Genomic DNA, 22,318 nt, shown 5'->3' with positions numbered 1-22,318 from the left:
AACTGTGAATGCTTTCACTGTAAACTGTGAGAACATTTTTGTCATGGTCATGTTAAGAAACATGCTCAAGTCTCAGTGCACCTCTTAAAAGATCAACTGCTTTCCTCAGGACTTGCAGAAGAAAAAAAGCAATGTGTACATATTTAAGCAGTTGTTTGTAGTTAAAGAAACTCTGCAGATATCCAGACCTGCATTCTGAACAGTCCCTTGCCAATTAGACAGTTAGCATAAACTTAACAGCTTGTTAAGCTTAAAGCTTAACTTTGAAGTGAGCAGAGATAGTATCTGGCTAGTATAACACAGGCTATTTTGCAGTTTGATTTTCACCCTACTTTCCCACTTTCTGTCTGCCTGGGCTTTTTACAGTTGGTCTACACTGATATCCTATCTCTGCAATGAACTTGTTTCTTAAGGGTTTTAAGTATGTCTGGAAAAAATATGGCTTCTAGGAACGTTGTATGATTTGCTGCATTTTCTATGCCTTTTAGTACAGAAGATAGGTGCTTTTCAGCACAAATAGCCTGGACTGCTCTTCAAAATGAGCCATCAACTCACTATGGGTAAAACCAATTTTGTCTGATGTCCAGCAAGCCCTCAAGAAAGCAGGAGACATCTCAGCTGAAAGGTGACATGCTGAGAAATCTCATTCCTAGGGACTACACCCAGAGCATTACAGGTCTCTCTGTAGTTCACCAGAGTTCATTGCCCCAGTCCATGCACCCTTTTGCCAAGAGAGCTGTGCATTGAATTGAAGCCCTGAAGAGCTACCGAAATCTGCTTGGACATGATCTTGGTGGACAGTAACTGTGTTTAAGTCTTCCCTTTCATTAAAAATTCAAAAAGTATGATTTACAGTAAAGTCTGAGACTTAATGACTTACCTGCAAAATTTCAAGGACAGGTCATAATTTAAAAAAAAAAACAAAATCAGAAGAATTTGGTCATGAGGACTTAGCACATTTTATTTTAAAACGGTGGCTCTAAATTAACTACCAAACTATTTACATGGTAGTACTGTGGTTTTCTGGTCCTTCACACCAGGACAAAATGAGCAGGTACACGGCTGAGGATGCTCACTGAAGAATTGTTTGGGGTAATTATCACATTGAGAGTCCTTGACAGAAGTGGTATTCCTGGTGGTTCTCTTCTTTTTGCATAAGAAGTTGCTGACCTCACTGAATGTAAGTACGGGTAGCTGGGACATAGGAAGCCACATGCAATAACAGAATAAACAGTGCCAAACCATGGACTTCAGAAAACTACTCTTATTCCAGAATAAGGGCTTTATTAAGTGCTGCCAGCTTCATGTTCTCCACATGTTTTTGAACCTTCTCTCTGAGCTCTTTGGTTTTGGGTTGAAAATGTCCATCTGGGTGACTGCGTGGTTCTCTGCAAGAAGTTTTCAAAAGTCATTGTGTTTATAATAGCCAGAGGAAATACTTAGGAATGCTGACAAAAACAAAGGAAAAGACAGTCACACATAATTTCTCTCTTTTTTATAATGAATAGAGAGGGTGTTCTACTACTTATGCAGAAGTGGAAAAGGAGTGAAACTGTGAAAATAACATTCACTCTCTGCTTGGCCAGTTAGGAAAGCAAACCACTGGACAGGCAAACAGATACTAGACTGAGTTTTACATTTTATCTATGAAGGAGCATATGCTGTAATGGCCAGAACAAGAGAATCCACATGATTTGTCTTAAGGATAAAATGCTGAAACTACTGTAGAGGAGCAATGTGTGTTCTGTCATCTAGTGAAACATCACCCCATCAATAACAACAAAGAACCCTCCAGTGACAAACAAAAGGATTGGGACTTTGTTGCTTGCTAATAAATTTGTTTCCCTCTTTACACAGCCAAACAAAAAGGGAAGCTTTAAACAAGTAAGTATCAACACAGAGAGGTGTTTAATATAGAAAAGTATTTTCAATTTTAAAGAAAACATCTAAAACTTCAAAAAGAGAGAAACTTATGGTTATAAAACTACTTACCCAGTAGCACCATCTGACACTGTATCACTGTGGAGAAAAGGTCACTATTCAGTGACACAAGCTATCCCAAATCCTCAAATACTGACAAGCAGTGTCATAAAATGCAAAAAGCTGCACTGACTCAGACACACCTGTGTTTTTACAGCAAAATTATTTACAACCAGTGCTGCAGTAATCAAAATGTAGCAATCAGTGTTTCATCAGAGAGCTCATCATACACAGCACTGTTTTAAAGTTTAATGGCTGTCAGTTGTACAAGATTTTAATAAATTAAATAATTTCTCTCTAAAATAAAAGAAAATGAGACATTCAAAGCTCTTGATGGCTCTGAAAGTTTCAGGCTACTATGCACATCCTGACTTCAAAGCCACATCATGACCATTTTAAAGAGGTGGCAACAGTTGGACAGAAAGATTAATTCACTTGCTCCAACTCACATGAGGTATCTGTGAAAATACAGGGTTAGAACTCAGCACTTGCCCTGGTTTGCTCTACAATCACTTACTGCACCCACTCAGCCTGCTGCTCGAGCCCACTGCCCGCAGTGTCCCACTTACCACTTCACCCACGTCCCTGCATCCTTCCTGCAACATCCCCTTCCCCCAAGTTTCCACACAGGGCATCCACTTCTGCTTCCAAGCCCCACAGAACTGCTGGGCAGTTCTGAAAAGCTCCTCTGAAACCATGGTGGTAACCATCACCCCCATAGAAGGCCCATTGGTCCCCCACACCTCTCCTTGTCCTCAAGTTCCCACTCTAGGTTTCTCTGCTGAGCTGAAACTCAGGACATTGGCCTGACAACACAGGAAAAGGCCTCCCTCCCCCAAAATTTTGCCCCTGCAGTGGCCAATTTACAACATTTTAGGAAGCAGGTAACTGTGTTCATGTATGCCTAAAACAAAATGGCTGTTGGTGGAGTGTGGAGCTCAGATAGCAGAGCAAATGTGACACACCTCTAGGATGAGACTGAGAAAAAAAGCACCATGCCAGGGGAAATTCCAAGGGCTCATTCCTCTGCCACCCTTAATAAACATCTAACCAAAAGGGGCACTGAAAAGGAAATGCCACTGGCACAAGAACAGTGAATATATCTGTGAAGGCAAGAAAACTGCCTCAAGTGTTAGATCATATTGATAAAACTGAAGTCAGAGACATGCAGGCCAGTGTGTCACATTCACAGCTGCTTTCTGAAGTCCAGTCTGGAGATCACATTTGCAATGCAAATTCACTCAAAGTACCTGCATCCCACTCATGATGGAGCACCTAGAGCATCTCAGCATGACTTTCTACGTAATTCTGAAGGGGAAACTCATCTTCAGACTCCATCCCAATCCTCTCCTCTCATTTCAAACTATACCTACCCTTCTTTTGCTGATTTCTCTTCAGCTTCTTCTGAGAGCGTCTGCCCAACTTGTGGAAATTCAGCTCTCACCATCTCTGGAGTAAGAAGCATTTTGAACTCAGTTTCATCTGTTTCACTAAAAATTAGTAAGATGAAGAACAATCATGCTTTATCCTTCTTAAAAAAAATGTTTTAGGCAAGAGGGACTTTGTGCTTTTGCCTTTGAGGTTCTCTCAGGACAGGTTTAGACACATTCATACAAGTGGTTAAGACATGACCAATCACACTGAATACAAAATAGAGGAGAAACTTACTGGTCAATTATGTTCTCCCAGTCTCTCTCAGGTAAGTCATCCAGTGTTGGTGGTGCATCTCTTGGAAGCATATCTAAACTGTAAGGATCCCTATGATGGAAATGGTATTAGTTCAAGATGGACAAAGAGTAACTGCACTCAATCCTTTTATTTTAAAGGTTCACAGTACCTGTAGTTACAATGAAGATGATGTACTTTTAAATATTCCTGGAAAATCTGAGTACACCAGAAACTGCTGTGCTATGAGGGAACATGACCCTGAGAAATATGCCCTTGTTGAAGGTTTTACCCTTTATACTTCTGCAGAACTGAGCTTGTACCTCCTGGGTTCTTCTGGCACTGAATCAAAAAGCATTCAGGATAAATGTTACTCAATCCAGACTGGAACTCTCCTAGGGCTGGGTACTTCCTCTAATGATATTTTTCTTAACCCACCCTTCAAGGAGGTCAGTGGGGCTTTTCCCTGTTGGTTTTGGATTTCTGAGCAACAAATACCTCCACCCATAGGTCCACGTTTATCTGTAGGACTAGTTACTGGTGAATTTAGTTACAGACAGCAGAAACTGGTGCAAGGTAGAGGCAGTGAATATTCAAATTCTTCCTTACCTAGGTGTTGTAATTGTCAATGTGGGAGAGTTAGAAAAAGTGGAATACACCACAGGTAAGAATCTTCTCCATTCCATTACTCCAGAAATCACTTCCTGAAATGACAAGTGCTACAGCAATCAGCCCTCTAATCTAGAACGGAGTGGGGAGCAAGGCTTGCAGGACAGAGCATCTGATTTCTTGGTTGAGAATTTAATTTAGGGAGCTGCAGTTCTCCCTATTTCAAAGATGCTTCCTCCACTGCAAGGTCATGAAAAGAGATCATGTCTATTGTAAATAGACAATGAAAAGAAGGAAAGAGCAGAGAAACACTCAGGGGTAAGTAAGAGAAATGGATAAAGCCTAACAAGAACAAGTTATTCTGGCCCATGTACTGACTATTTAGATGCACACATGATCTACATTTGAAAATGTTTTCTATTCAGGACTACTCTTCATCTTCCTTTTTTATTCCTTGGAGCAAATCTCAGCAAGAACATATCCAAGTCAGGTACTCGTACAATAAATCCAAAGGGCCATACCTTGTGATCTAGAAATTTCTTTTGTGTGACTGGAATACTGGATCCTTTGGGGCATTCCTTGGTAAAGATGTATTTTGGATGAGGACAAAGATGATATTCAATATTTGTTTCAGAATAGGCCAAAGGAGGTAAAACTGGAACCAGTCCTGGACTGGGGTTCTAAAAACAAAAAAGATATTATTTTTAAAAATTATTCTGAGCACCACAGAGAACAAAATTGATGAAAATTCAGTTCTTGCAATTAATATAGTCTCCCCAGATTCAGACCTTTGTCTCCTTGTGACTGTTCATTTCCTGTCTTTTCCCTTCATCACACACCCATAATCTGCCTGACTTATCCATGCTCTCTGCTGCCTAAAATATAGCAATTTAGGTGTTGTTTCCAAGTTTGGAAGAAAAAGATGGTTACTCCAAACCCCACTGCTGATTCTCTGAACAGTTCAGAATCCAAGAACAGGAACTGGCCTTGTAGTGGTGGAAGCTACTGAGTATTCTGCCATCTCTTTCACTGCACTAGCATGTGTTTCTGAATAAAGATAATGCTGGGTAGTGTGGGATCAGGCTGTGCCTGGCTCTTACACTGACATGACAGAGGGATGAAAGAGATGCACAGAGGATCTCATCAGTAAGTCCACTGGAGTCCTGGCCACATGCAGTGAGAACAAGTCTATACCATATATGCTATGCCAAGACCACCTGACTAGCACACTGGGCTCTGGGCCTTGGCAGCCAAGTAATGCTGAAGGACAGAGCCACCCTAGTCAGGCACAGTGCCAGGCTGGCTTGGACATGCTGCCTGTACCCACACACAGCACTTCACTGAGCTATACAGATGCCTCTGCCTGCTCAGACACGCCTCAGGGACCTCCAGGCTGTGCTGCACTGTGTGGGAAATACCATCTGTAGCTGGTCCCAAGCAGCACAATCTACATGACAATTAAGTAACACAAAATCATCCTATACACGTGGTTGTGATTTTTTTAATCTCTGTGCCTAATAATTTGAATATGTGGGTTTGGGATGCTATGAGAACTATTGGAAACTCTCAGGCAGCAGGATGCAACGTGAGCAGAGTTTGACTTCACTTTTCTCCTTTTACCTACAGATCAGGCAGAAGTGCCCTCCCCTCACTGAACAGAAGAAAAAGACTGCACCTGTCCTACCTACCTGGGCAAAGCTTGAGGTTATAAAGGGACTGAAATGCCAAGATCATAGCCCTTCTTCTAACATCTAAATGGGGAAACAAATAGAGAAGGGAGGGGCCCTGTCGTGTTCTAGGGAATCCTGGGATCATTGACCACTGTGGAGAGTGAGACTGGAAGGCTCTCCAGTTCTCTGCCATCACTGGCAACTTTGCTTTATCATCGACCTCCTAAACTGATCACATTTTCACCTTCAAATGGAATTGTGCTCCTCTCAGTGCGATGTGCTCTGTGACTCCTGCCTACCAGGGCTTGTACCTTGAAGGACTACTCTCACTCTGGATAGCTGTATATACCAATCTGAGTAAGAGAATTGCCCACCAATTCCACATCAGACTTCTGATTAAAGAAACACTTTTCCCCTTCCTTTCTTAGGTTCTTTGTGGAAGCTGATTTCTACTTACAAAAATGCGAAGTGGGCTGCTCTCTGTAGGGTAGACTAAAGCTTGGGGAGGAGCCAGATTTAAGAGGCTGATATCCCTTTCTGCTGCATCTTCTGGTGATGCTTTATGAACATCCATCCTCTGGGATGTTTCATCCTTGAAAAACAGAGACATCAAAAGTGTTTGGAGTGTAGTAAGCCTTTTGATATAAAATGCTGAGGTCAAATTAATCAAATCATTGTAGAAACATAGGGTTGGGAGTGACTTCAGCAAAGTCTGTATTTGAGATGACTTGTTACCTGGGCTCCCTGCCTCAGTGGCCGGGAAAGTTTTCGAGGTTTGTAACTGGTGGCTGCATAGTGTGTACAAAATGGCTGATACTTCATAATGCTGAAGTGCTGAGGAACCTAATTGCAAAGAAAAAAAGACATGCTGCAGGAGATGACAACAATCCCTTTTGATTAACTCATAGATGGAATGGAACACTTCAGCTTTATCACACACACATCTCTATGCATCTCTGTGGCAAAAGGTACCTGGAACACTGTTCTGGAACAAGGTATGTGACCAAAACTTTGAGAAGCCTTATTTCACCAGGATAAGCTGAATGAATGCATAAAGGAATACTTCCATTCTTGCTTTTCTATGAAAGATCACGGAGTTAACAGTTTCTTGATCAAATATACTGAACTTAATGGGGTGGAGAAAAGCTGTGTTAAGTAATATACGTAACACTGATAGATGAACCAATGTGTAACAAGGGGGAAAGGTGCTACAGGAGAGCTCCTAGACTTGTTACACTACCTGAAAATAAAGGAAGTGAACATTGAGCCAAAATCTGCATCGACTTGAACCCTAGGAAATATTTTTACTTTGATGGGGTGCAGAATTTGATCTTTTGCTATTCAAAAAATGCAGAGAAAAGGGTTTCAAAGTCAGGAGGAAAAAAAATGTTTCTGTAACTAACTCATGAAGCTGAAAAAATATTATATATTTCAAGGAGATGTTTGCATTTTCTATGCAGGAATGAAGTAACCAAGCAGGCAGAACTGGATGCCAAATAAGCAAAAGTCTTCCATTATTTTCTAAAAGGAAGGACACTTTTGTTATGTCACTTTTAGAAAACCCTGAAATCAAAGGAAAGACTGTGTGGCATGAAGGGCTTGTAATATCCTCATTCATAGAAGGATTTTGTTGTTTGAGATAATAATTTCAGCTGAGGTTATTAATCTCTTTAGAGACTATTGCTCACTATAAGGTGGTTATTCATGGAAACAGGTGAGATTTGTTTTTAATAAAAGCATGCTAACCATACAGTCATATTAAGGCAACATTTCTACTGGGCTGAACTCTGGGGCCACTGAATCTGGCAGAAAACATGTCTGTCTGGACTCACGGAAGACAGAAACATGATACAGCTGAGGGGGCTGTACTGACTCACCTTCAAGTCACAGAGAGGAAGAATGTGTCTCATTTTCACATCTACAGATTCGATAGGAACTGGGCCAAGAGCATCAGGTGCCTGAAAGAATACAGTATTTAAACCCCAGTCACATTTTATTTTGCGTTGGCAGCAACTCATCAGCACAGCTTCTAGAAAACATATTAACAAAACTATGCAAACATGTAAAAAAACATTCTATATCTTTCAGTTTGATACTTCTCCTATCCTTTCTTGGACTTTGGCATTTCAGTTATCTTTTATTTCTTTTCTTCTGCAAAATCACAGATGTTAACTAACTCTGATCATTAATGTATTACTCAGAATGCAATTAGGAGAAAGCAAAGATTTTTTTACTGCTTTCAGCAGCATGCTCAATAAACCTGAAGTCCTGAATTCATTTGTTGGAACCCCAGAACACCAGTCACACTGTAAAATTTTAATAAAGACAGTACCAGGCCTGGGGCAAATGTCTTCAAGAAAAACCTAGCTTGAGTGTTGGCCACCTTTTTAATTACTGTACCTACCAATTCATGGCGCAATTCATGAGAACTGGAAAAGGGGAATTCAAAAGGCAATATCCGATCTTCAGACATGCGAGAAGAAAAGCCCTCACATTCTTCACTCTTCTCTGGTTTGCTGAAACTCCTGCTTTCTGTCACAAATGAAAAGCAAGTATTAGTATTTTGTAATATATCTTAATAAACTCTTTCAAAAATAGAATCAAGCAAAAAATATGTATTTAACATCTTCCTAAGACAGGATGTGTATAGTAATTTTAATGTAAAAAGTAAGGTAATATTTCCTCAGGGGCTTTAATAGCCACATCTACAAGACAGCAGACACAATACCTTGACTAGCAGACAGATCTAATTTCCCCTCTTCTTAAAGGACATTACAGCCCACTCATTCCAGCATGATCCTCCATCTCATTCCATTCACCAAGGCAGAGACAAGTCAGAAGGCCTCTCTTACACTAACTCCCATCACACCTTCAACTTGAAGCATCTCTGTAACTTCTGCACACTGGGAATTAAAAGCGCCTACTTGCAGGAACAGGAAAAGGCCTGATATGGACAGGTGTCTCAGTAGTTGTCAAATTGTGTGTGCACAAGGGAGTGGGAAATGAGAGACATAAATTGTCTTCTGTCACCAGTATACCCAACTGTGACTCCCATCCAAAGCCAGTTTTCATCTATGACTATTAAAGAACAAATTACTTTTCCAGGCCAGCACTTTCATTTCACTGTAAAGGGATTGCTTGAAAGCACATGTATGAGAAAATGATTAGCAGAAAAACTCAACCCAATACTGGCCACCTAGCCATGTATCTCATGGTTCCTACTGTCTTGTTTGACTGAGTTCAGGTATCTTGCCTTCATCACATTCAGGTGTCTTTCCTCCTCTGTTCCCCATGCAATAAGCTCCTCTTATGTTTCTAACCTCTTGGGCTCCATCTGACCTGTTTACCTACCAGTCTGCTTCTCACATAGTCCCATCTGCCCTCTCCTGGTTCCTCAGGCTTCCAAGTAGAATCACAGAATGGTCTGGGTTGTAAAGGACCTTTAGAGATCAGCTAGTCCAATCCTCCTGCCAGGGGCAGGGGCATCTATCACTAAATCAGGTTGCTCAAAGCCCCAACCAACCCAGCCTGGAACACTTTCAATGATGGAGCAGCCACAACTTCTGCCTTATTCTTAAGTAAATAAGCTGCAAGGCTTCTAAGAAGAGTTAATCACATTTTTTAAATCTGGTAAACAATGTGTATGAAAAATAGACATATTTTGACTACAGGCATTTCTACCTTTTAGCAAGACCTGCTGCAACAGGACAAGGGGTAATGGTTTGAAACTAAAGGATGGTAGATTCATACACAGTATGAGGAGAAAATTGTTTACAATGAGTGTGGTGAAACACTGGCACATGTTGCCCAGAGAGGCTGTAGATGCTCTCTCCAGGGAAACATTCAAGGTCAGGTTGGACAGGGCTCTGAGCAACCTGACCTAGTTGATGTCCCTGCTCACTGCAGTGGGGGTGGACCAGGTGACCTTTAGAGGTCCCTTCCAACCCAAATTATTCTATGATTCTGTCTTGTCACACTTTTTTTTGTTGTTGTTGGAAGATCCTTCGTAAGGGCTCTGTCTTTATGTTTATATGTAACGTATCTGAGACCCTGCAGTGCAACCTGAATTATCAAAACTGATGGTCAAAATATCAACTTGTTCTTCTACTTCTTACCAGACACAGAGCCTTCCTCCAAACCTCTGTCTCCTCTGGTTAGCCCACGGAACAGAAGTAGTAAATTATTTAGCCGAATCTGAATCACAATCTGAGAGAATGATTTCAAAGTTCATTATTAAGCCAACCACTCCAAGATGTACAGCCACAGAACTATAGATACATTACAACTGTACTTATTGTATTTATGGTTTTCTGTTCAGGAGGGAGAAAATGTGGAAGGAGAGATGTAGAATGGAACTCAACTCTACAGTGACATTACACAGCAAAACAGTTCAAACCTTCATTTAGTCTTACAGGTTAATTAAACTTTTTTTGGCTAGATCCCAATCCTTCATCTGTGTCTGTTGGCATATACAGATTTAACAGTGGGTAAACAGTCAGTTGATCAGGGCTGTAGTCAGACTAATATTGAGAATAGATTGGAGAAGAATATCCAAACTGGATACTAAGAGAGCAGGAAATTTCCATGTTGCTTCCTGCATTTAGATTAACTGGGAAAAGAGCAGTACAGATGCAAGATAATGTTTAAACCCATTGAGATACGTGATTCTACTGATTAGTTTTTAGCTTTCAGGTTGAAAGGGATCATTGGAGGTCCTAGTCCAACCTCCTGTTTCAAAGGTCAGTGATGAGATCAGACCAGGTTGCTCAGAGCTTTATGCAGTTTGATCTTGAAAACATTCAAGAAGGTAGACTGTACAACCTCTCTGGGCAACCTGCTCCAATGACTGACTGTTCCCATGGTGAAAAAGGCTTTCCTTATACACTGTCTCTACATCTCTTATTTGAATTTATGCCCACTGTTTCCCATGTTCCCACCACGCACTATTGCAAAAATTCTGCCTCCATCATCAACAAGCTCATCAGAGGTGTCCTAAGGTGCTGCTCTCTCCCTCCACTTATCCTCTCCAGGCTCCTCACAGAGTGAGTGCTCCAGACACTGACCACCTTGGTGGGTCTACAATGAACTCACTCTAGCTTACTGATGTGTTTCTTGTACTGAGGCCCAAAACTGGGCACTGTATTATATTACCAAATCTTACCTTTTTTGTGCCCAAGTATTTTTTACTTTAAAAAAAATGATCTGCGTTTCTTTAGTATTGACTGCAACACCACATGAATACAAAACTTACTAGAGATATTTATTTCCTGGTAAAGTGGGGACACATGTATCAAGCTATCAAACCCCTGGCTAGCTCTGGAGACTCCTTGTGTGCTAGTCTGCATGTTCTTCTGTGCTATTTTCAACATGTCATGCCATCACACTGCATTCTGGTTGTTCCTGTTACCTTGTATGCTGCTTGTTGGAATTTCCTCAACATCTTGCTTCTGTTGTCCCAAGGGTCATTTTGGAGCAAGTCAAATGTGGGATGGACATTTGGATGCTGCATGGTATTTTTTTTAAGAAAAAGAAAAGGACACCCCTTTTTACAACCAGACAAGAGAGGAATTTCCACTAGTCCAAGCCATTCCTTGGCCTGAATCCATATGTTATTTTTAAACAGTGAAATTAAGTCAAGTGAAAACATTTGCAGTGTTGGCATTTAACCAGAGACCTTCACTTTAGGGCTTAGTGGGAGGTAATCACCTAATGTTTACAGATGCAGTAAGAAGAATGCACAGATAATGCAGCATGGTCTGCATCCACACAAATGACAACCACATACTACATGGGCAGTCAGACAGTGGAGAAAATGCACTAGGTCTCTGCTGAGTACACATTTCATTTTGCACAGATGTGAAGCTGGAAAACCTGTAAGAGTTCCAACCAGGGAACCAGCAAAACCAGTATCCTGTCTCCAATAATGCCTGAGAGCACATACCCACAGGACTAAAGACTGGAGTAAATTCAGAGTGACAATTCCCCAGAATAACCTCCCCACATGTAGAGAGCTCTTGCTCTGGACATACTTGAGGCAGAGGTGATATTTAATGCCTTAAATTGTTGGAATGTTCTTAGAACACTCTTGATACATTAATCTCCTGTCTAGTTTTAAATCGATGTGACAAAAGAATGTGACACCAGAAGAGACTCCAGTGGCCCCACGGTATATTACCTCTCAATGAGAGAGAAGCCACTCAACTGCCATTCAGATTAGGAATGTCCTCAGAACACCAGCTCCACACAACCCCATGCCATGCCTCAACAAACAACTTTGAGCACTTTGTAACTGGCATAAGAAATTAGTAGAAGACGAACTCCCACAGCTATTATGTTCCTCAAGAAGAAGGTAGTCTGTGTTGCTGACATTCAAAGTTCTTCCACTAGAAGGGTATCTATTAAACAAAGCTCCCAATAATCCTAGGAAATGGATCTTAGAAGTACCTCACACCACAGAGAAAGAAAAAAAAAAAAGTACCAGAAAGGTTCTTGTCAATCAGACCTGAAGGTAAAGTCTGCAAATCTTCTGATATGCTTAACCTTATGTTTAGGCATGAATGAGGTACTCCTGAGAGAACTTCCAGAAAAAAGCCATTTCAGGCTAGGCCTGCAGATTTCCACTTGTCTCTCCTATGAGATCATCAGAAGCTGAGCTGTGCACATAGCATGCTGCCTGCCCTACTGTACTAAAATTAAACTGGGAAAAATTACACTGACAGAGAAATGAGAATATTAGGAGGAAGAGTATTCAGTGCCAAATGTCTGTGGCTGTTTGTTAGCTTAGTAGGTGATAATAACATATAAACAAACCTGGTCAACAGGCCGGATAACACGTCTGGAAGAAACTTTGACTTCATTCCTTTGAAACTCCTGTTCCATGACAGGATCTCCTCTTTGGATCTAATTTGTCAATAGGGAGAACAATCACATTAGTACAAAGCTACCAGTTAATTCTTTTCTCCCTTACAATTAGTGGGACTCACAACGTAACATTCTGGAGCTGCCTGACAAAATACTGTCTTCATTCCCTCTAGGGAGTCATTATTGCAACCCTTGAGCAAGGCAAAGTAAAATAATGCATTTTTGGGTCTGAGTTTAAATCAGATTTCTGCCCTACAGAAATACAGTTCATTCTGCATAGCCAGAATCAGCCAGAGAAGGAAAACTGAAGAAGCAGAGGACTTGAAACAATTCACTAGTGCACTGCATAATCTGAAAATACAAGTTTCATTTTAAGTGTATAGAAAAAACAGCAAAGACTAACCTTGTATTGCTCTTCCTCTCTCTGTCGGTTTTCAATAATCTCCTTTTTAAATTCCACAGAGAGCGGATCGTTCCCTTTATGAACTTGCCTGCGTTTCCAGTGGAGGCAAGAAAAATGCTTTACTTAATGCAAAGTTTACTTTATTTAAAAGCTAACAGACCAATCCTCCTCTTCCTAAGGTGTCTGGGGTTCCATAACATGCAGCACAAATGCAGATCTGTGGATTGCCAATGGTTCCACGGTGTGCTTACACACATGACTATACATTTTGCTTTATGCCATTTGATGTACATGAGCAATGCTGTTCCACTCATTATACGTTTTAGTCTTGATTTATTGACAATCATGACAATGGTTCCCTTTGATCATAAGGGCACAATATAGGATGGACAAGAACAAGGTTAGGTGAAGAAGGTTTTCAGCAGATTTATTTCTGAATGCAACCATAATACAATCAAAGACCTCACTGGGCACTCCTATGGATTACTACTGAGACTCCTGTTAGGTAGAAGAGAAAAAACTGAAAGTTAAACAACAGTAACTTAGCTGTAAAGAAACCTAGTCAGGACATGAAATGGCAACATTATGCACTAGTGCATATTGCATACATCTTCCACAGCGGCCTTCATTAAGCAAACCCTAATGTCATTAATGTGGTTAAGTAACACGTACCACTTCAGATGATTTGCTTCCTCCTCCTGAATATTTTGTTTGACTTTCAGTTGAAATGCGGCTTCCTTCACCTGTCTTGTTTTTATTCCTTCATTGCCTTGGCAAAGGACTGCAGGAGTATCAGAAAGCCACAAACACCTCAAACTGGATTGAATTTTCAATTGGGAAATCCACCCATTATATAACTCATTAAAGCTAAGGTGAGATTTCTTACTGAAACTACAATCACATTACCTCAGCAATTCTGAAGCTGAGTTCCTCATCAGAAACCTGCAAATAATGCAAGAGACCAAGTTGATGCTAATTAATTACATTACCTTCTTTCAAGTCCTTAATCTTCAATTTGCCTGGTTCCTGATTCAAAACAGTAGCTACAGCATATGGATTTGACAAGTCGGTGGGGAATCTGAGGTTCTGGTATTCAATTTCCTACAAGACATGAATTCATAGGAAGAAACGGAAACAAGAAAGATTTTCAGCCCAGAAAAGTTCTTGTGATTACTATCTTTTCACACCTTTACTTTTTTGATTGGACTCCATTGTGGTCGGTCTCTTCCACTCCATGAAATTGGTTGGTCTCTTCTCCACACCATGGGTCTTCCTGCAGACACAGCTCTTTTCTCTGAATGACTTTGTTGTTTGTCAAAATGTTCTTTTCTAGGTGTCAGAAGGACACATATTGCTCTTATAAGTACTCTGTAAATGGTATATATAAGTCTATAATGTATATGTAAGTCTAGGACATGCATTTATTTACATTCCCTTAGATATACAAGGAGAATGGCAATCTGTCTCCCAAACTACAACTGGAACCAAACTTTCTAATCTGCAGAGTACACAAAAAATTAAGTACAGCCCCAAAGACCCTCTTGCTCAAAACCCCTGTATCCTGCAATGCCTCAGCAGTAAGAGTAACACAGTGAAAATGTAACAGAAGTTGAGGATGCTCAACACTTCTTTAAGGATTTGTAACTTCTCCTTACTTTTCTTTTAGTGTAGTTGCCCTTCATACAGATTAAGGGCATTCTGAGCAAATTACATAAGAGGTACATGTATTAGCACTCTAATTGCATTAGTGCATTTTAAGCATCCATAGATACAAACACTTAAAATTATTAGAGCAAAATGGCATAAAATTCTATTGCATAGGTATTTTTTAGCACTGGGCAAAAATATTCAAAAGGTCAGCCAGCCACACATACATAAGACTCAGATGTGGTGTTGATGTTCCTGTGAACACACATACATAGGGTTTTGAGTGAAACTGTAGAATTTGTAACTGCATTGTCATTTGTGCTGTTCCGTACTCAAGTGGGGAATATTTCACAGTTATTTCCACTTTCCCATTGCCTGGAATGATTCCTGAGATTAGAGAAGAAAAACAGTAAGAGTCCATTTAACATGAACCCACTTAAGTATGCTGCAGTTGATTCTGGAGTACATTTTTAAAAGCATATCTCAATCCTTGAATGGATGGCAATAGGCTTGGAAAGTATTTCAGGTCTCAAAGTGCCTTTCAAGAACTATCAGTTGCCAGATAATAGGAGGTATTTTGCAGTAGCAGAGAGATTTGACAGAAAGACTGTAGTGTTTCGTACTGTTGTGAAAATGATTGCCTCTTTCTATGTAGAAATTCCTCACTTGCAGCTGCCAGTCTTAAGTCTCTGGCACTTTCTGCTTTTATGAGCAAAGCATCAGATTCCTCTAGGGTCTTTAAAGTATACTAGGCATGGAAATAGGCAAGTACACTGTAGCCAAACATCCCTTGCTCTTGTAAAGCCTGTACACAAGAGGTCTAGACTGATTGAAATGCCTACTGTCATCCCATGAAACACCTGCCACCGTGTGTTTTGTGCCCATCACTGCGATGGCTCCTGAAGCAACAGACACAATTCTATCAAATTCTTCCAGACCACCAGTGAAAAACAGATACAGGAATATGTTTGATAGAGCAGAGGTCACCTTTTATTTCCTCTGTGCCTCCAATCACAGAATGTGATGCACACCTATTCCACAAGGAGAGATTTCTGTTCCTTTAATGGGGTAGGAGCCAGTCAGTCTTTGGGGGAAAGTGTCATAAAGAGGCTTCCTGCCTCCCTCTTCTCCAAAGGCTGCACCAGCAAGAAGAGCAGACAAAGGCCAGACAGACTGTTTGGGACATCCCATATTCAGCCAGAGCTCTGTAGCTGGGCATTTACAAAATAAATCTACCAGCCACAGAGAGCTATTTGCCATGAGGCTGCATATGACCAATATTTATCAGCATGCATTTACCTGAATACACTCTGAGGCAAAGGCTTTTTCTGTACAGCACTGACTACCCGGTCACAAGTAGCTACACTTAGTAAATATGGATTTAACATTTAGAATTTTAATTAAGTTCAATCTACCAGATGTTGGCTGGACAGTGAAGGCTCTGTGAGGCTGAATAAAATCAATGTGGAATTCAAAATCTATTGGACAGCTGCACTGCAACGGGATAACATACTCCTTACTGAAAAGAAAGGAAGAAAGAAATTAATGAAACTACAGTTGATCATCAATTACAGGTTGGAAAATTATAGTGTATACAACATACATATATACATATAGGGTATACACTGAATTTATCTTTATTTGAATGCTGGGTATTCTGCATCTTGACTTGCTTTCTCCTCCCCATACATAATCTGGTTACAGAAAAATGTATTGAATTTACATTTTAGAAGTTATTTATGTGCACCCTCACGTTCTTATGAACTGCAGTATCTAGCAAGTATGAACAATCCAAACTGGAGCAACAGTAAGTACAGAAATCAGAAATCAGCCTCCTCCCATGGCCTTCCTTGTAGGGAACGGAGAGAGGAGGCTCTGTGCTGTCTTCAAAGGTGTTGAAAACTCCAGCAATCAGAATGACTGGACTTCAACCATGGTAGGAATAATGATGCTGTGGCCTGATATTGATAAAAGCCCTTTATGTCTCATCCTGAGGGGTATTAGCACACATCTTTTCAACCTGTCTTGCTTTTGTATGCATCTATTTTCACGCATCCAACTGAAACACAGAAGCACTGGTGTAACACCATCCATCATCCTACAAAGCAAGACCAATGTACCCAGGCTTATTTCTGGTTTTTGTAAACTGTCTGACTGAAACCCTATCCTGCTGATTAGCAAAGAATGCCTGTTATACACAGTGTTCCTTTGGAAAGCACATTCTGGAATGTCTAAGGAAATAAACAACAATTGCAAAGTCCTTTTTTTGGTTTTCCCTGCCTTAACATGACCTGTTCATGAAGCAGATGTAAGGGGAGAATGGGGAGGCAACTTGTTCTAAGGTATAGTGGAGCTTGTACAGTAACAAAACTGATTTAGAAACAAGACAATTATGTTACCTGTTGCCTGACAGCCTTTCTGTGCCCAAGCAGAAAGCTGGGTGGTAGAATACAGGTCTTATCCTACACTTACAGAAGTAAAAGGCAGTTTTTCCATTGACCTCAGTGGGCTATGGACTAAGGTCATAGTCCTTTGAGTTCTGTACAGAACCAAGCAGCTCAGAGAGCTTTCATTTTTAGGAAAGTTTTTAATAGCCTAATGATGAAAAATACTGGTAAAAACACTTGAAAACATCAGTATTTCTCTTCAGGAATGCTTCCAAATTCCCTCCGGGGCATCTCTGAACATTCCCGTTGTGTTGAAAAAATTCCCCATTATTTAAAATTGTATTTGCTACTCTGCCTTATCTCTCCTCTGTCTTCTGAGAGCATGAAAAATCTGTGTATTTTAGCACTTGTTATAAAAATGGAGGAAATAAACAGAATCACATCACTCCTAGAGGCACCTAGAAAGTCAGGAGTTATGTTCAGTCCTGTGAGAAAGCTGTAACATCACTACTGACAGATTCACTAGAGTTTAACAGACAAAGGGGGATCAGAAAAACCAATAAAGACAAAAGTGTTCATTCTACAATGCTGGGCTTGCTTTTATTGCAGAATTTCACATTCTCCTTGTATGTGATTTGCCTATTCATACTTCTGTGCTTCAGTAAAATTCATGAGTTACTTCCAACTTGCAGGTTAAGGCCAAACCTAGTACTAAGACCTCCTGTTCCTAGAATTCACTCAAATCTTCACACTAACACAAATCACCATAATTGTAACTAATATAGTCAGTATACTACAGAACTAGACCCTATTCATTAGGATTCCCCTTCTTTTTCTTCCCCTTCCTAGTTCCTATTAACAATTACTACCAATTACTTAATGAGAAGAGTCAGTGTTAAAACTATACAACAAAATAAGATGCAGTCTATGCCATTTAGAGCTCCACATCAGAAGATCACTTTAAATATCTTTAAATAGAAGAAGCAAATGTAATGACTGATCAATCTCTGGACTGAAGTGAGTTATTTGCTATCACACCTACTATTGCCAGCTCATACCTTCATTTCCAGAACCCTTCATCTTAAAAGGCAGATCCATTCACTAGGGATTTATTAACACTAAAAAGACACAGCACTTGGGAGTGTACCGATTATGAACAGCAGCCATGTGGCTTCACCATAAGTGAAGCAGCACCAATTTAGGCTCACTGAAACCCCAGTTCCATCTATGTATATGTTTACTTTGCACTGCATTTACTGTCCTGTGAATGTGTGCCTGAAACAGTTTATATACAGAATTATTTTGCAGTCCAGACAGTAGCTGATTTTCCTGATATTTCCAAGAGATTAAGTTGTACATAGAGAGGAAAATAAAGAGTTTTCACATTTTGTGCATGTCTTTCAAAATGTGGACAAATGTCCATCTTTAACTCACCTCTTACCAACTGCTACATCACCCATATTTATAAATGATGGAAATTCGACAACATTCACAACAGGGTAAGCATGCAGAGGAACAATGGATGTGTCTTCTCCCTGAAAAAAAAAAGGTGATAAACATATATTTCTTAGCATGGATAATGTAGTATTTGACCAGTAACTGGGCAGAAAACATCTTCAAGATCATCACTGTGTTGCACCTCAGGATATCGATATTCTACCTGCTTTCAGTACTGAAACTATTTAGAGCTCCCCCAAGCCTGCTCAGTAAAGACATCAAAGTGGCACAGAGACTTATCTACTGGCAAGAATAACAGAATAAGGAAGATATTCTACCCACAGCTCTGGGATGTTTACAGTGAGAAATATTTTAAAGTATTCCAAACTTACTGGGAATAAACCCTAGGAGATTAACTGTACCTGTACCTCATTGTCCTCATGTCCTAATAGCTGCTTCATTCCATTACAACTGTAAATCTATTTTACAATAAATCCTCACCTGGCAGTGAATTCGGATGCAGTCACAGTAATACCGCCACTCATCAGGGCAAAAATCAACAGTGACCACGTATGACAAGCCAGGGACAAGCCGGTGCTAGAAAATGACCCAAAATAAGATATGACACATGTAAAAGCTGCTTATATGACACAAAACTAGTGCTGCATGCAAAGAGCAGGGTAAAGGCCTTCTGACACTTACTGTTTTGTTGTATTTGATCTGAAAATACCTTGTCTGGGGTGGTATTATGTGAAGGTTTATTACATCACCAGAAATATTTATCAGCTTCTGTGGAACAAAACAAAACTGAAAGTGCAAAACACTTTACAATATAAGAGGTCAATTGAGAATGCCAACTGAACTTATTGTGAGACTACCCGTAGCAAAGAAGCTGTATTAAACAAGGAAGTAATTTAACCTCAGCAGAAATAATTCCAAATGCACTCTGAATGTAAAAGAAAATGATTTAAACCTGCATTCTTACTCTTTGGAACCGAGTCCCAATTCTTTATCTAGGAATAACAGTTAGTCTTGCTACTGTTTTGCTTATGTGCAAACGCAACAAAAAATGAAACCTATTGATTTTGCTTTTACATAAGTCTGAATCAACAGAACTGAAGTAATATCCCATGGTTTTGTTTTGGATCACAAAACCACAAACAGTTGTTCAGCATGTAAAGCCTCGTTCATCTTGTAAAATTTCAGTATATCTGAAGAACCTAGTCCACCATAATCACCCAACCTCTGCCTCAAAACACTCACCACATGAATGAAGGCAGCAGACAAAGGGAAAGCAGAGAGAAGAAAAGGAAACACCCAAACTTTTCACAGGGAACAGTAATCAAAACTATGCACTGAGGTTCTTTCCTCAGATTAAATTGCTCTTGGCAGAAAGCCAGAGGTGCTTTCAGAATTTTCCCACCAGTGAATGTGTTTGCAGACACAGAGACAGTCCCAGGACATTTTGAAAACAGTCCCCTATGGAGTTAAAGCCTGGCTCCTTCATTCAGGACATGCAAGTCACATATCACTGACACTGCTGGCAGAGACAGGACAGGGAAAAGTAAAATAGAGACTGGAAAGGACAGCAATGCACACAGCACAGTGCTCATCTGTCTTGTTACTGCAGGGCCACGGATGTTATGTGCTGCTTTTCACAGCACTCGATAGAGCAAAAGGCTCATGACCACAAGCAGCCTACTCAGCTTCTGTTGTCCTTTTATGAGCCCCAAGAGGATCCCTGCTCTGACACTTACCAGCGCCTGTTGGTGATGTTTTCCAAGTTCATACCCTCCGTAGTGTAACACAGCAGGCTCAGCCTGTACAACCTTGCTCCTCTTAAGGTCTGAATAAATTTCTACAGAGACAGATAATACAACAGGGAGAAAAGGATACACATACATGGTGGTTTGTTACTTACATTGATTACATATATTTATGTTTCACCCATTGTATTGTAGAGAAAAAAAATGAGATTATTTCTGCTCTTAAGCAGGCATGACTCTTTACATAGACAGTTAAGGCAGTATCTACTACCCCAGTAAATCTATAATCCTGTCCCCAGGTTACCCCTTGGCATCATGGCTTCAACAAGCCACTCCAAAACCTTAGGGTACCGCCACTATTTCTTTCCTGACTACCTCACCTATGATTTGAGCTGACAAGAAGATGTAATTTAAGCAACAGGATAGGAATTTTGCCTGTAAGTTGCAAAAAAACCTCCAAACAAACAAAAATTTAAAAAAAAGCAAAACCAAACAAAAAACACCCTAAACAAAAAAAAGCAAAGTGCCTCCTAGGATTGCTGTAAGGTTGGGGAACAGTCAGAGCAGAAACTTACTGGATTCCAGCAGGTAATTTGGGACAGCATGTCTTTTTTTAGGTTCTTCCACTAGGCTGTCCAGAAGGACACTGGGTATTTTCTCGAAGGATTTCTTAGCAATCGCGATTTCTGTGGAGGCCGATTGAACCACATCCATGTTTGGACAGAAATAGAGTCCAAATGGTACTAAAATTCCTCAGCACCTGCAGCAAATCAAAATAGCATCACGACTGAAGTGTCTTCCCTTGCACTGGTAACATCTGTTGCCTAAAACTACCTAAAAACACTTAGGAGAGGGAGTGACTTTTTTTCCTACTGAAGATTACCATGTGTGAGCAAAGTACAAGGAGAGGGTGACTGCAGGAAACCTTGCTCCCACTGCAAGCCTTAGCACTTTGGGTATGTTTATTTTCAGGACTGGGTAAAACATCTCCCTCTTCCTTCATGTCCCCCAGCACAGACAAGGAGAGAAGGTTCTTCTGATATATTATACAAACTGATTTCTACATACATGGTCTTCCAGTCTCTCCTGAGTGTTTGGGTTATTCACTTGCAGATTAATTTTTAATTTTTAAATATTAATATGAGGGATAAGAAAATTGGCATTTGAATCTTTTGTTTGGATAGCATCATCTGAGTTATTTGTTTAGTGAAGATAACTGTAAACCCAGAGGGTGATTGGCATTATAGATTCTGTGCTAAGTAAGCACAGTTATCAGAACATAAACTACTCTAATGACAAGTGCAAATGTTACAGAATAAGGACACCAGACACAAACCATCCACAAGAAATTATCTTAATAAATATAGGACATAGCTCTTGTCTCCTCTACAAACTGCAGAACTGCATGCTGGAAAAGACAAGATACTTTTGGAAAAAGCATCAAGTTCAAAAGCCATGCTGGATTTTTCAAATCTCAAGAAAGGGGCTGAAAACCCTTTGTTTGGCAGTTGTCCTTCACCAATGGGAAGGTGGGTGCACAGCTCAGGATGGTCCCACATGAAGATCAATGCACACTTGAACTCAGCCAATGTTAGACACCATCGACTCCTCCACCAGGCTCCAGTCACGAGGCACCTTCCTGCTCCTGGAGCAGTAGCACAAAGGCAGATGTAGTTGCTTGGACAACAGTTGGGTTGTATCATCCACACTACAGCAACACTTTAAAATTCAACAGTTCCCGAGATGAATCATTACTACCAGGAGTGGTACTGTGTCTGTTTTGTTGTTTTAACACTTTCATAACAGCTTGAATGAACTGAAAGGGCCCAAACCTAAAATTAACACCGATTAATAAATGTTTGAGGGAAGAAGGGCAGAGGGGAGCATCAAAAT

General features: G+C 40.3%; 1 protein-coding gene across 1 annotated transcript; it reads right to left on the bottom strand.

Moving 5' to 3' along the window:
• Positions 1-949: 949 nt before the first annotated feature.
• CFAP221 (cilia and flagella associated protein 221) lies at positions 950-21,141 on the bottom strand. The gene is made up of 24 exons (XM_051623303.1): positions 21,001-21,141; positions 20,417-20,517; positions 19,362-19,448; positions 19,161-19,256; positions 18,657-18,757; positions 16,251-16,354; positions 15,063-15,222; positions 14,376-14,517; positions 14,178-14,289; positions 13,861-13,969; positions 13,189-13,276; positions 12,735-12,824; positions 11,332-11,427; positions 10,040-10,130; positions 8,329-8,456; positions 7,802-7,882; positions 6,660-6,767; positions 6,382-6,516; positions 4,776-4,934; positions 4,255-4,349; positions 3,649-3,738; positions 3,354-3,470; positions 1,993-2,019; positions 950-1,388 (listed from the first exon to the last, which is right to left on the bottom strand). The coding sequence occupies exons 1-24, from the start codon at positions 21,137-21,139 to the stop codon at positions 1,265-1,267; spliced, it is 2,580 nt and encodes an 859-aa protein (XP_051479263.1). The 5' UTR covers positions 21,140-21,141; the 3' UTR covers positions 950-1,264.
• Between the last annotated feature and the right edge of the window lie 1,177 nt (positions 21,142-22,318).

This window comes from Apus apus, chromosome 6 (genome assembly GCF_020740795.1).
Source record: "Apus apus isolate bApuApu2 chromosome 6, bApuApu2.pri.cur, whole genome shotgun sequence".
NCBI classification, from domain to species: domain Eukaryota; kingdom Metazoa; phylum Chordata; class Aves; order Apodiformes; family Apodidae; genus Apus; species Apus apus.
Note: the sequence above shows the minus strand (reverse complement) of the source record. Positions and strands in the feature narration are given on the sequence as shown.

Excerpts from the sequence above, each read along its gene's own strand:
- CFAP221 (XM_051623303.1), bottom strand. The coding sequence starts at position 21,139 with ATGGATGTGGTTCAATCGGCCTCCACAGAAATCGCGATTGCTAAGAAA. Across the intron at positions 6,517-6,659 it reads CACTGAGGCAGGGAGCCCAG|GATGAAACATCCCAGAGGAT; the intron begins GTAACAAGTCAT and ends CTGTTTTTCAAG. Across the intron at positions 3,471-3,648 it reads TGGGAGAACATAATTGACCA|TGAAACAGATGAAACTGAGT; the intron begins GTAAGTTTCTCC and ends ACTAATTTTTAG.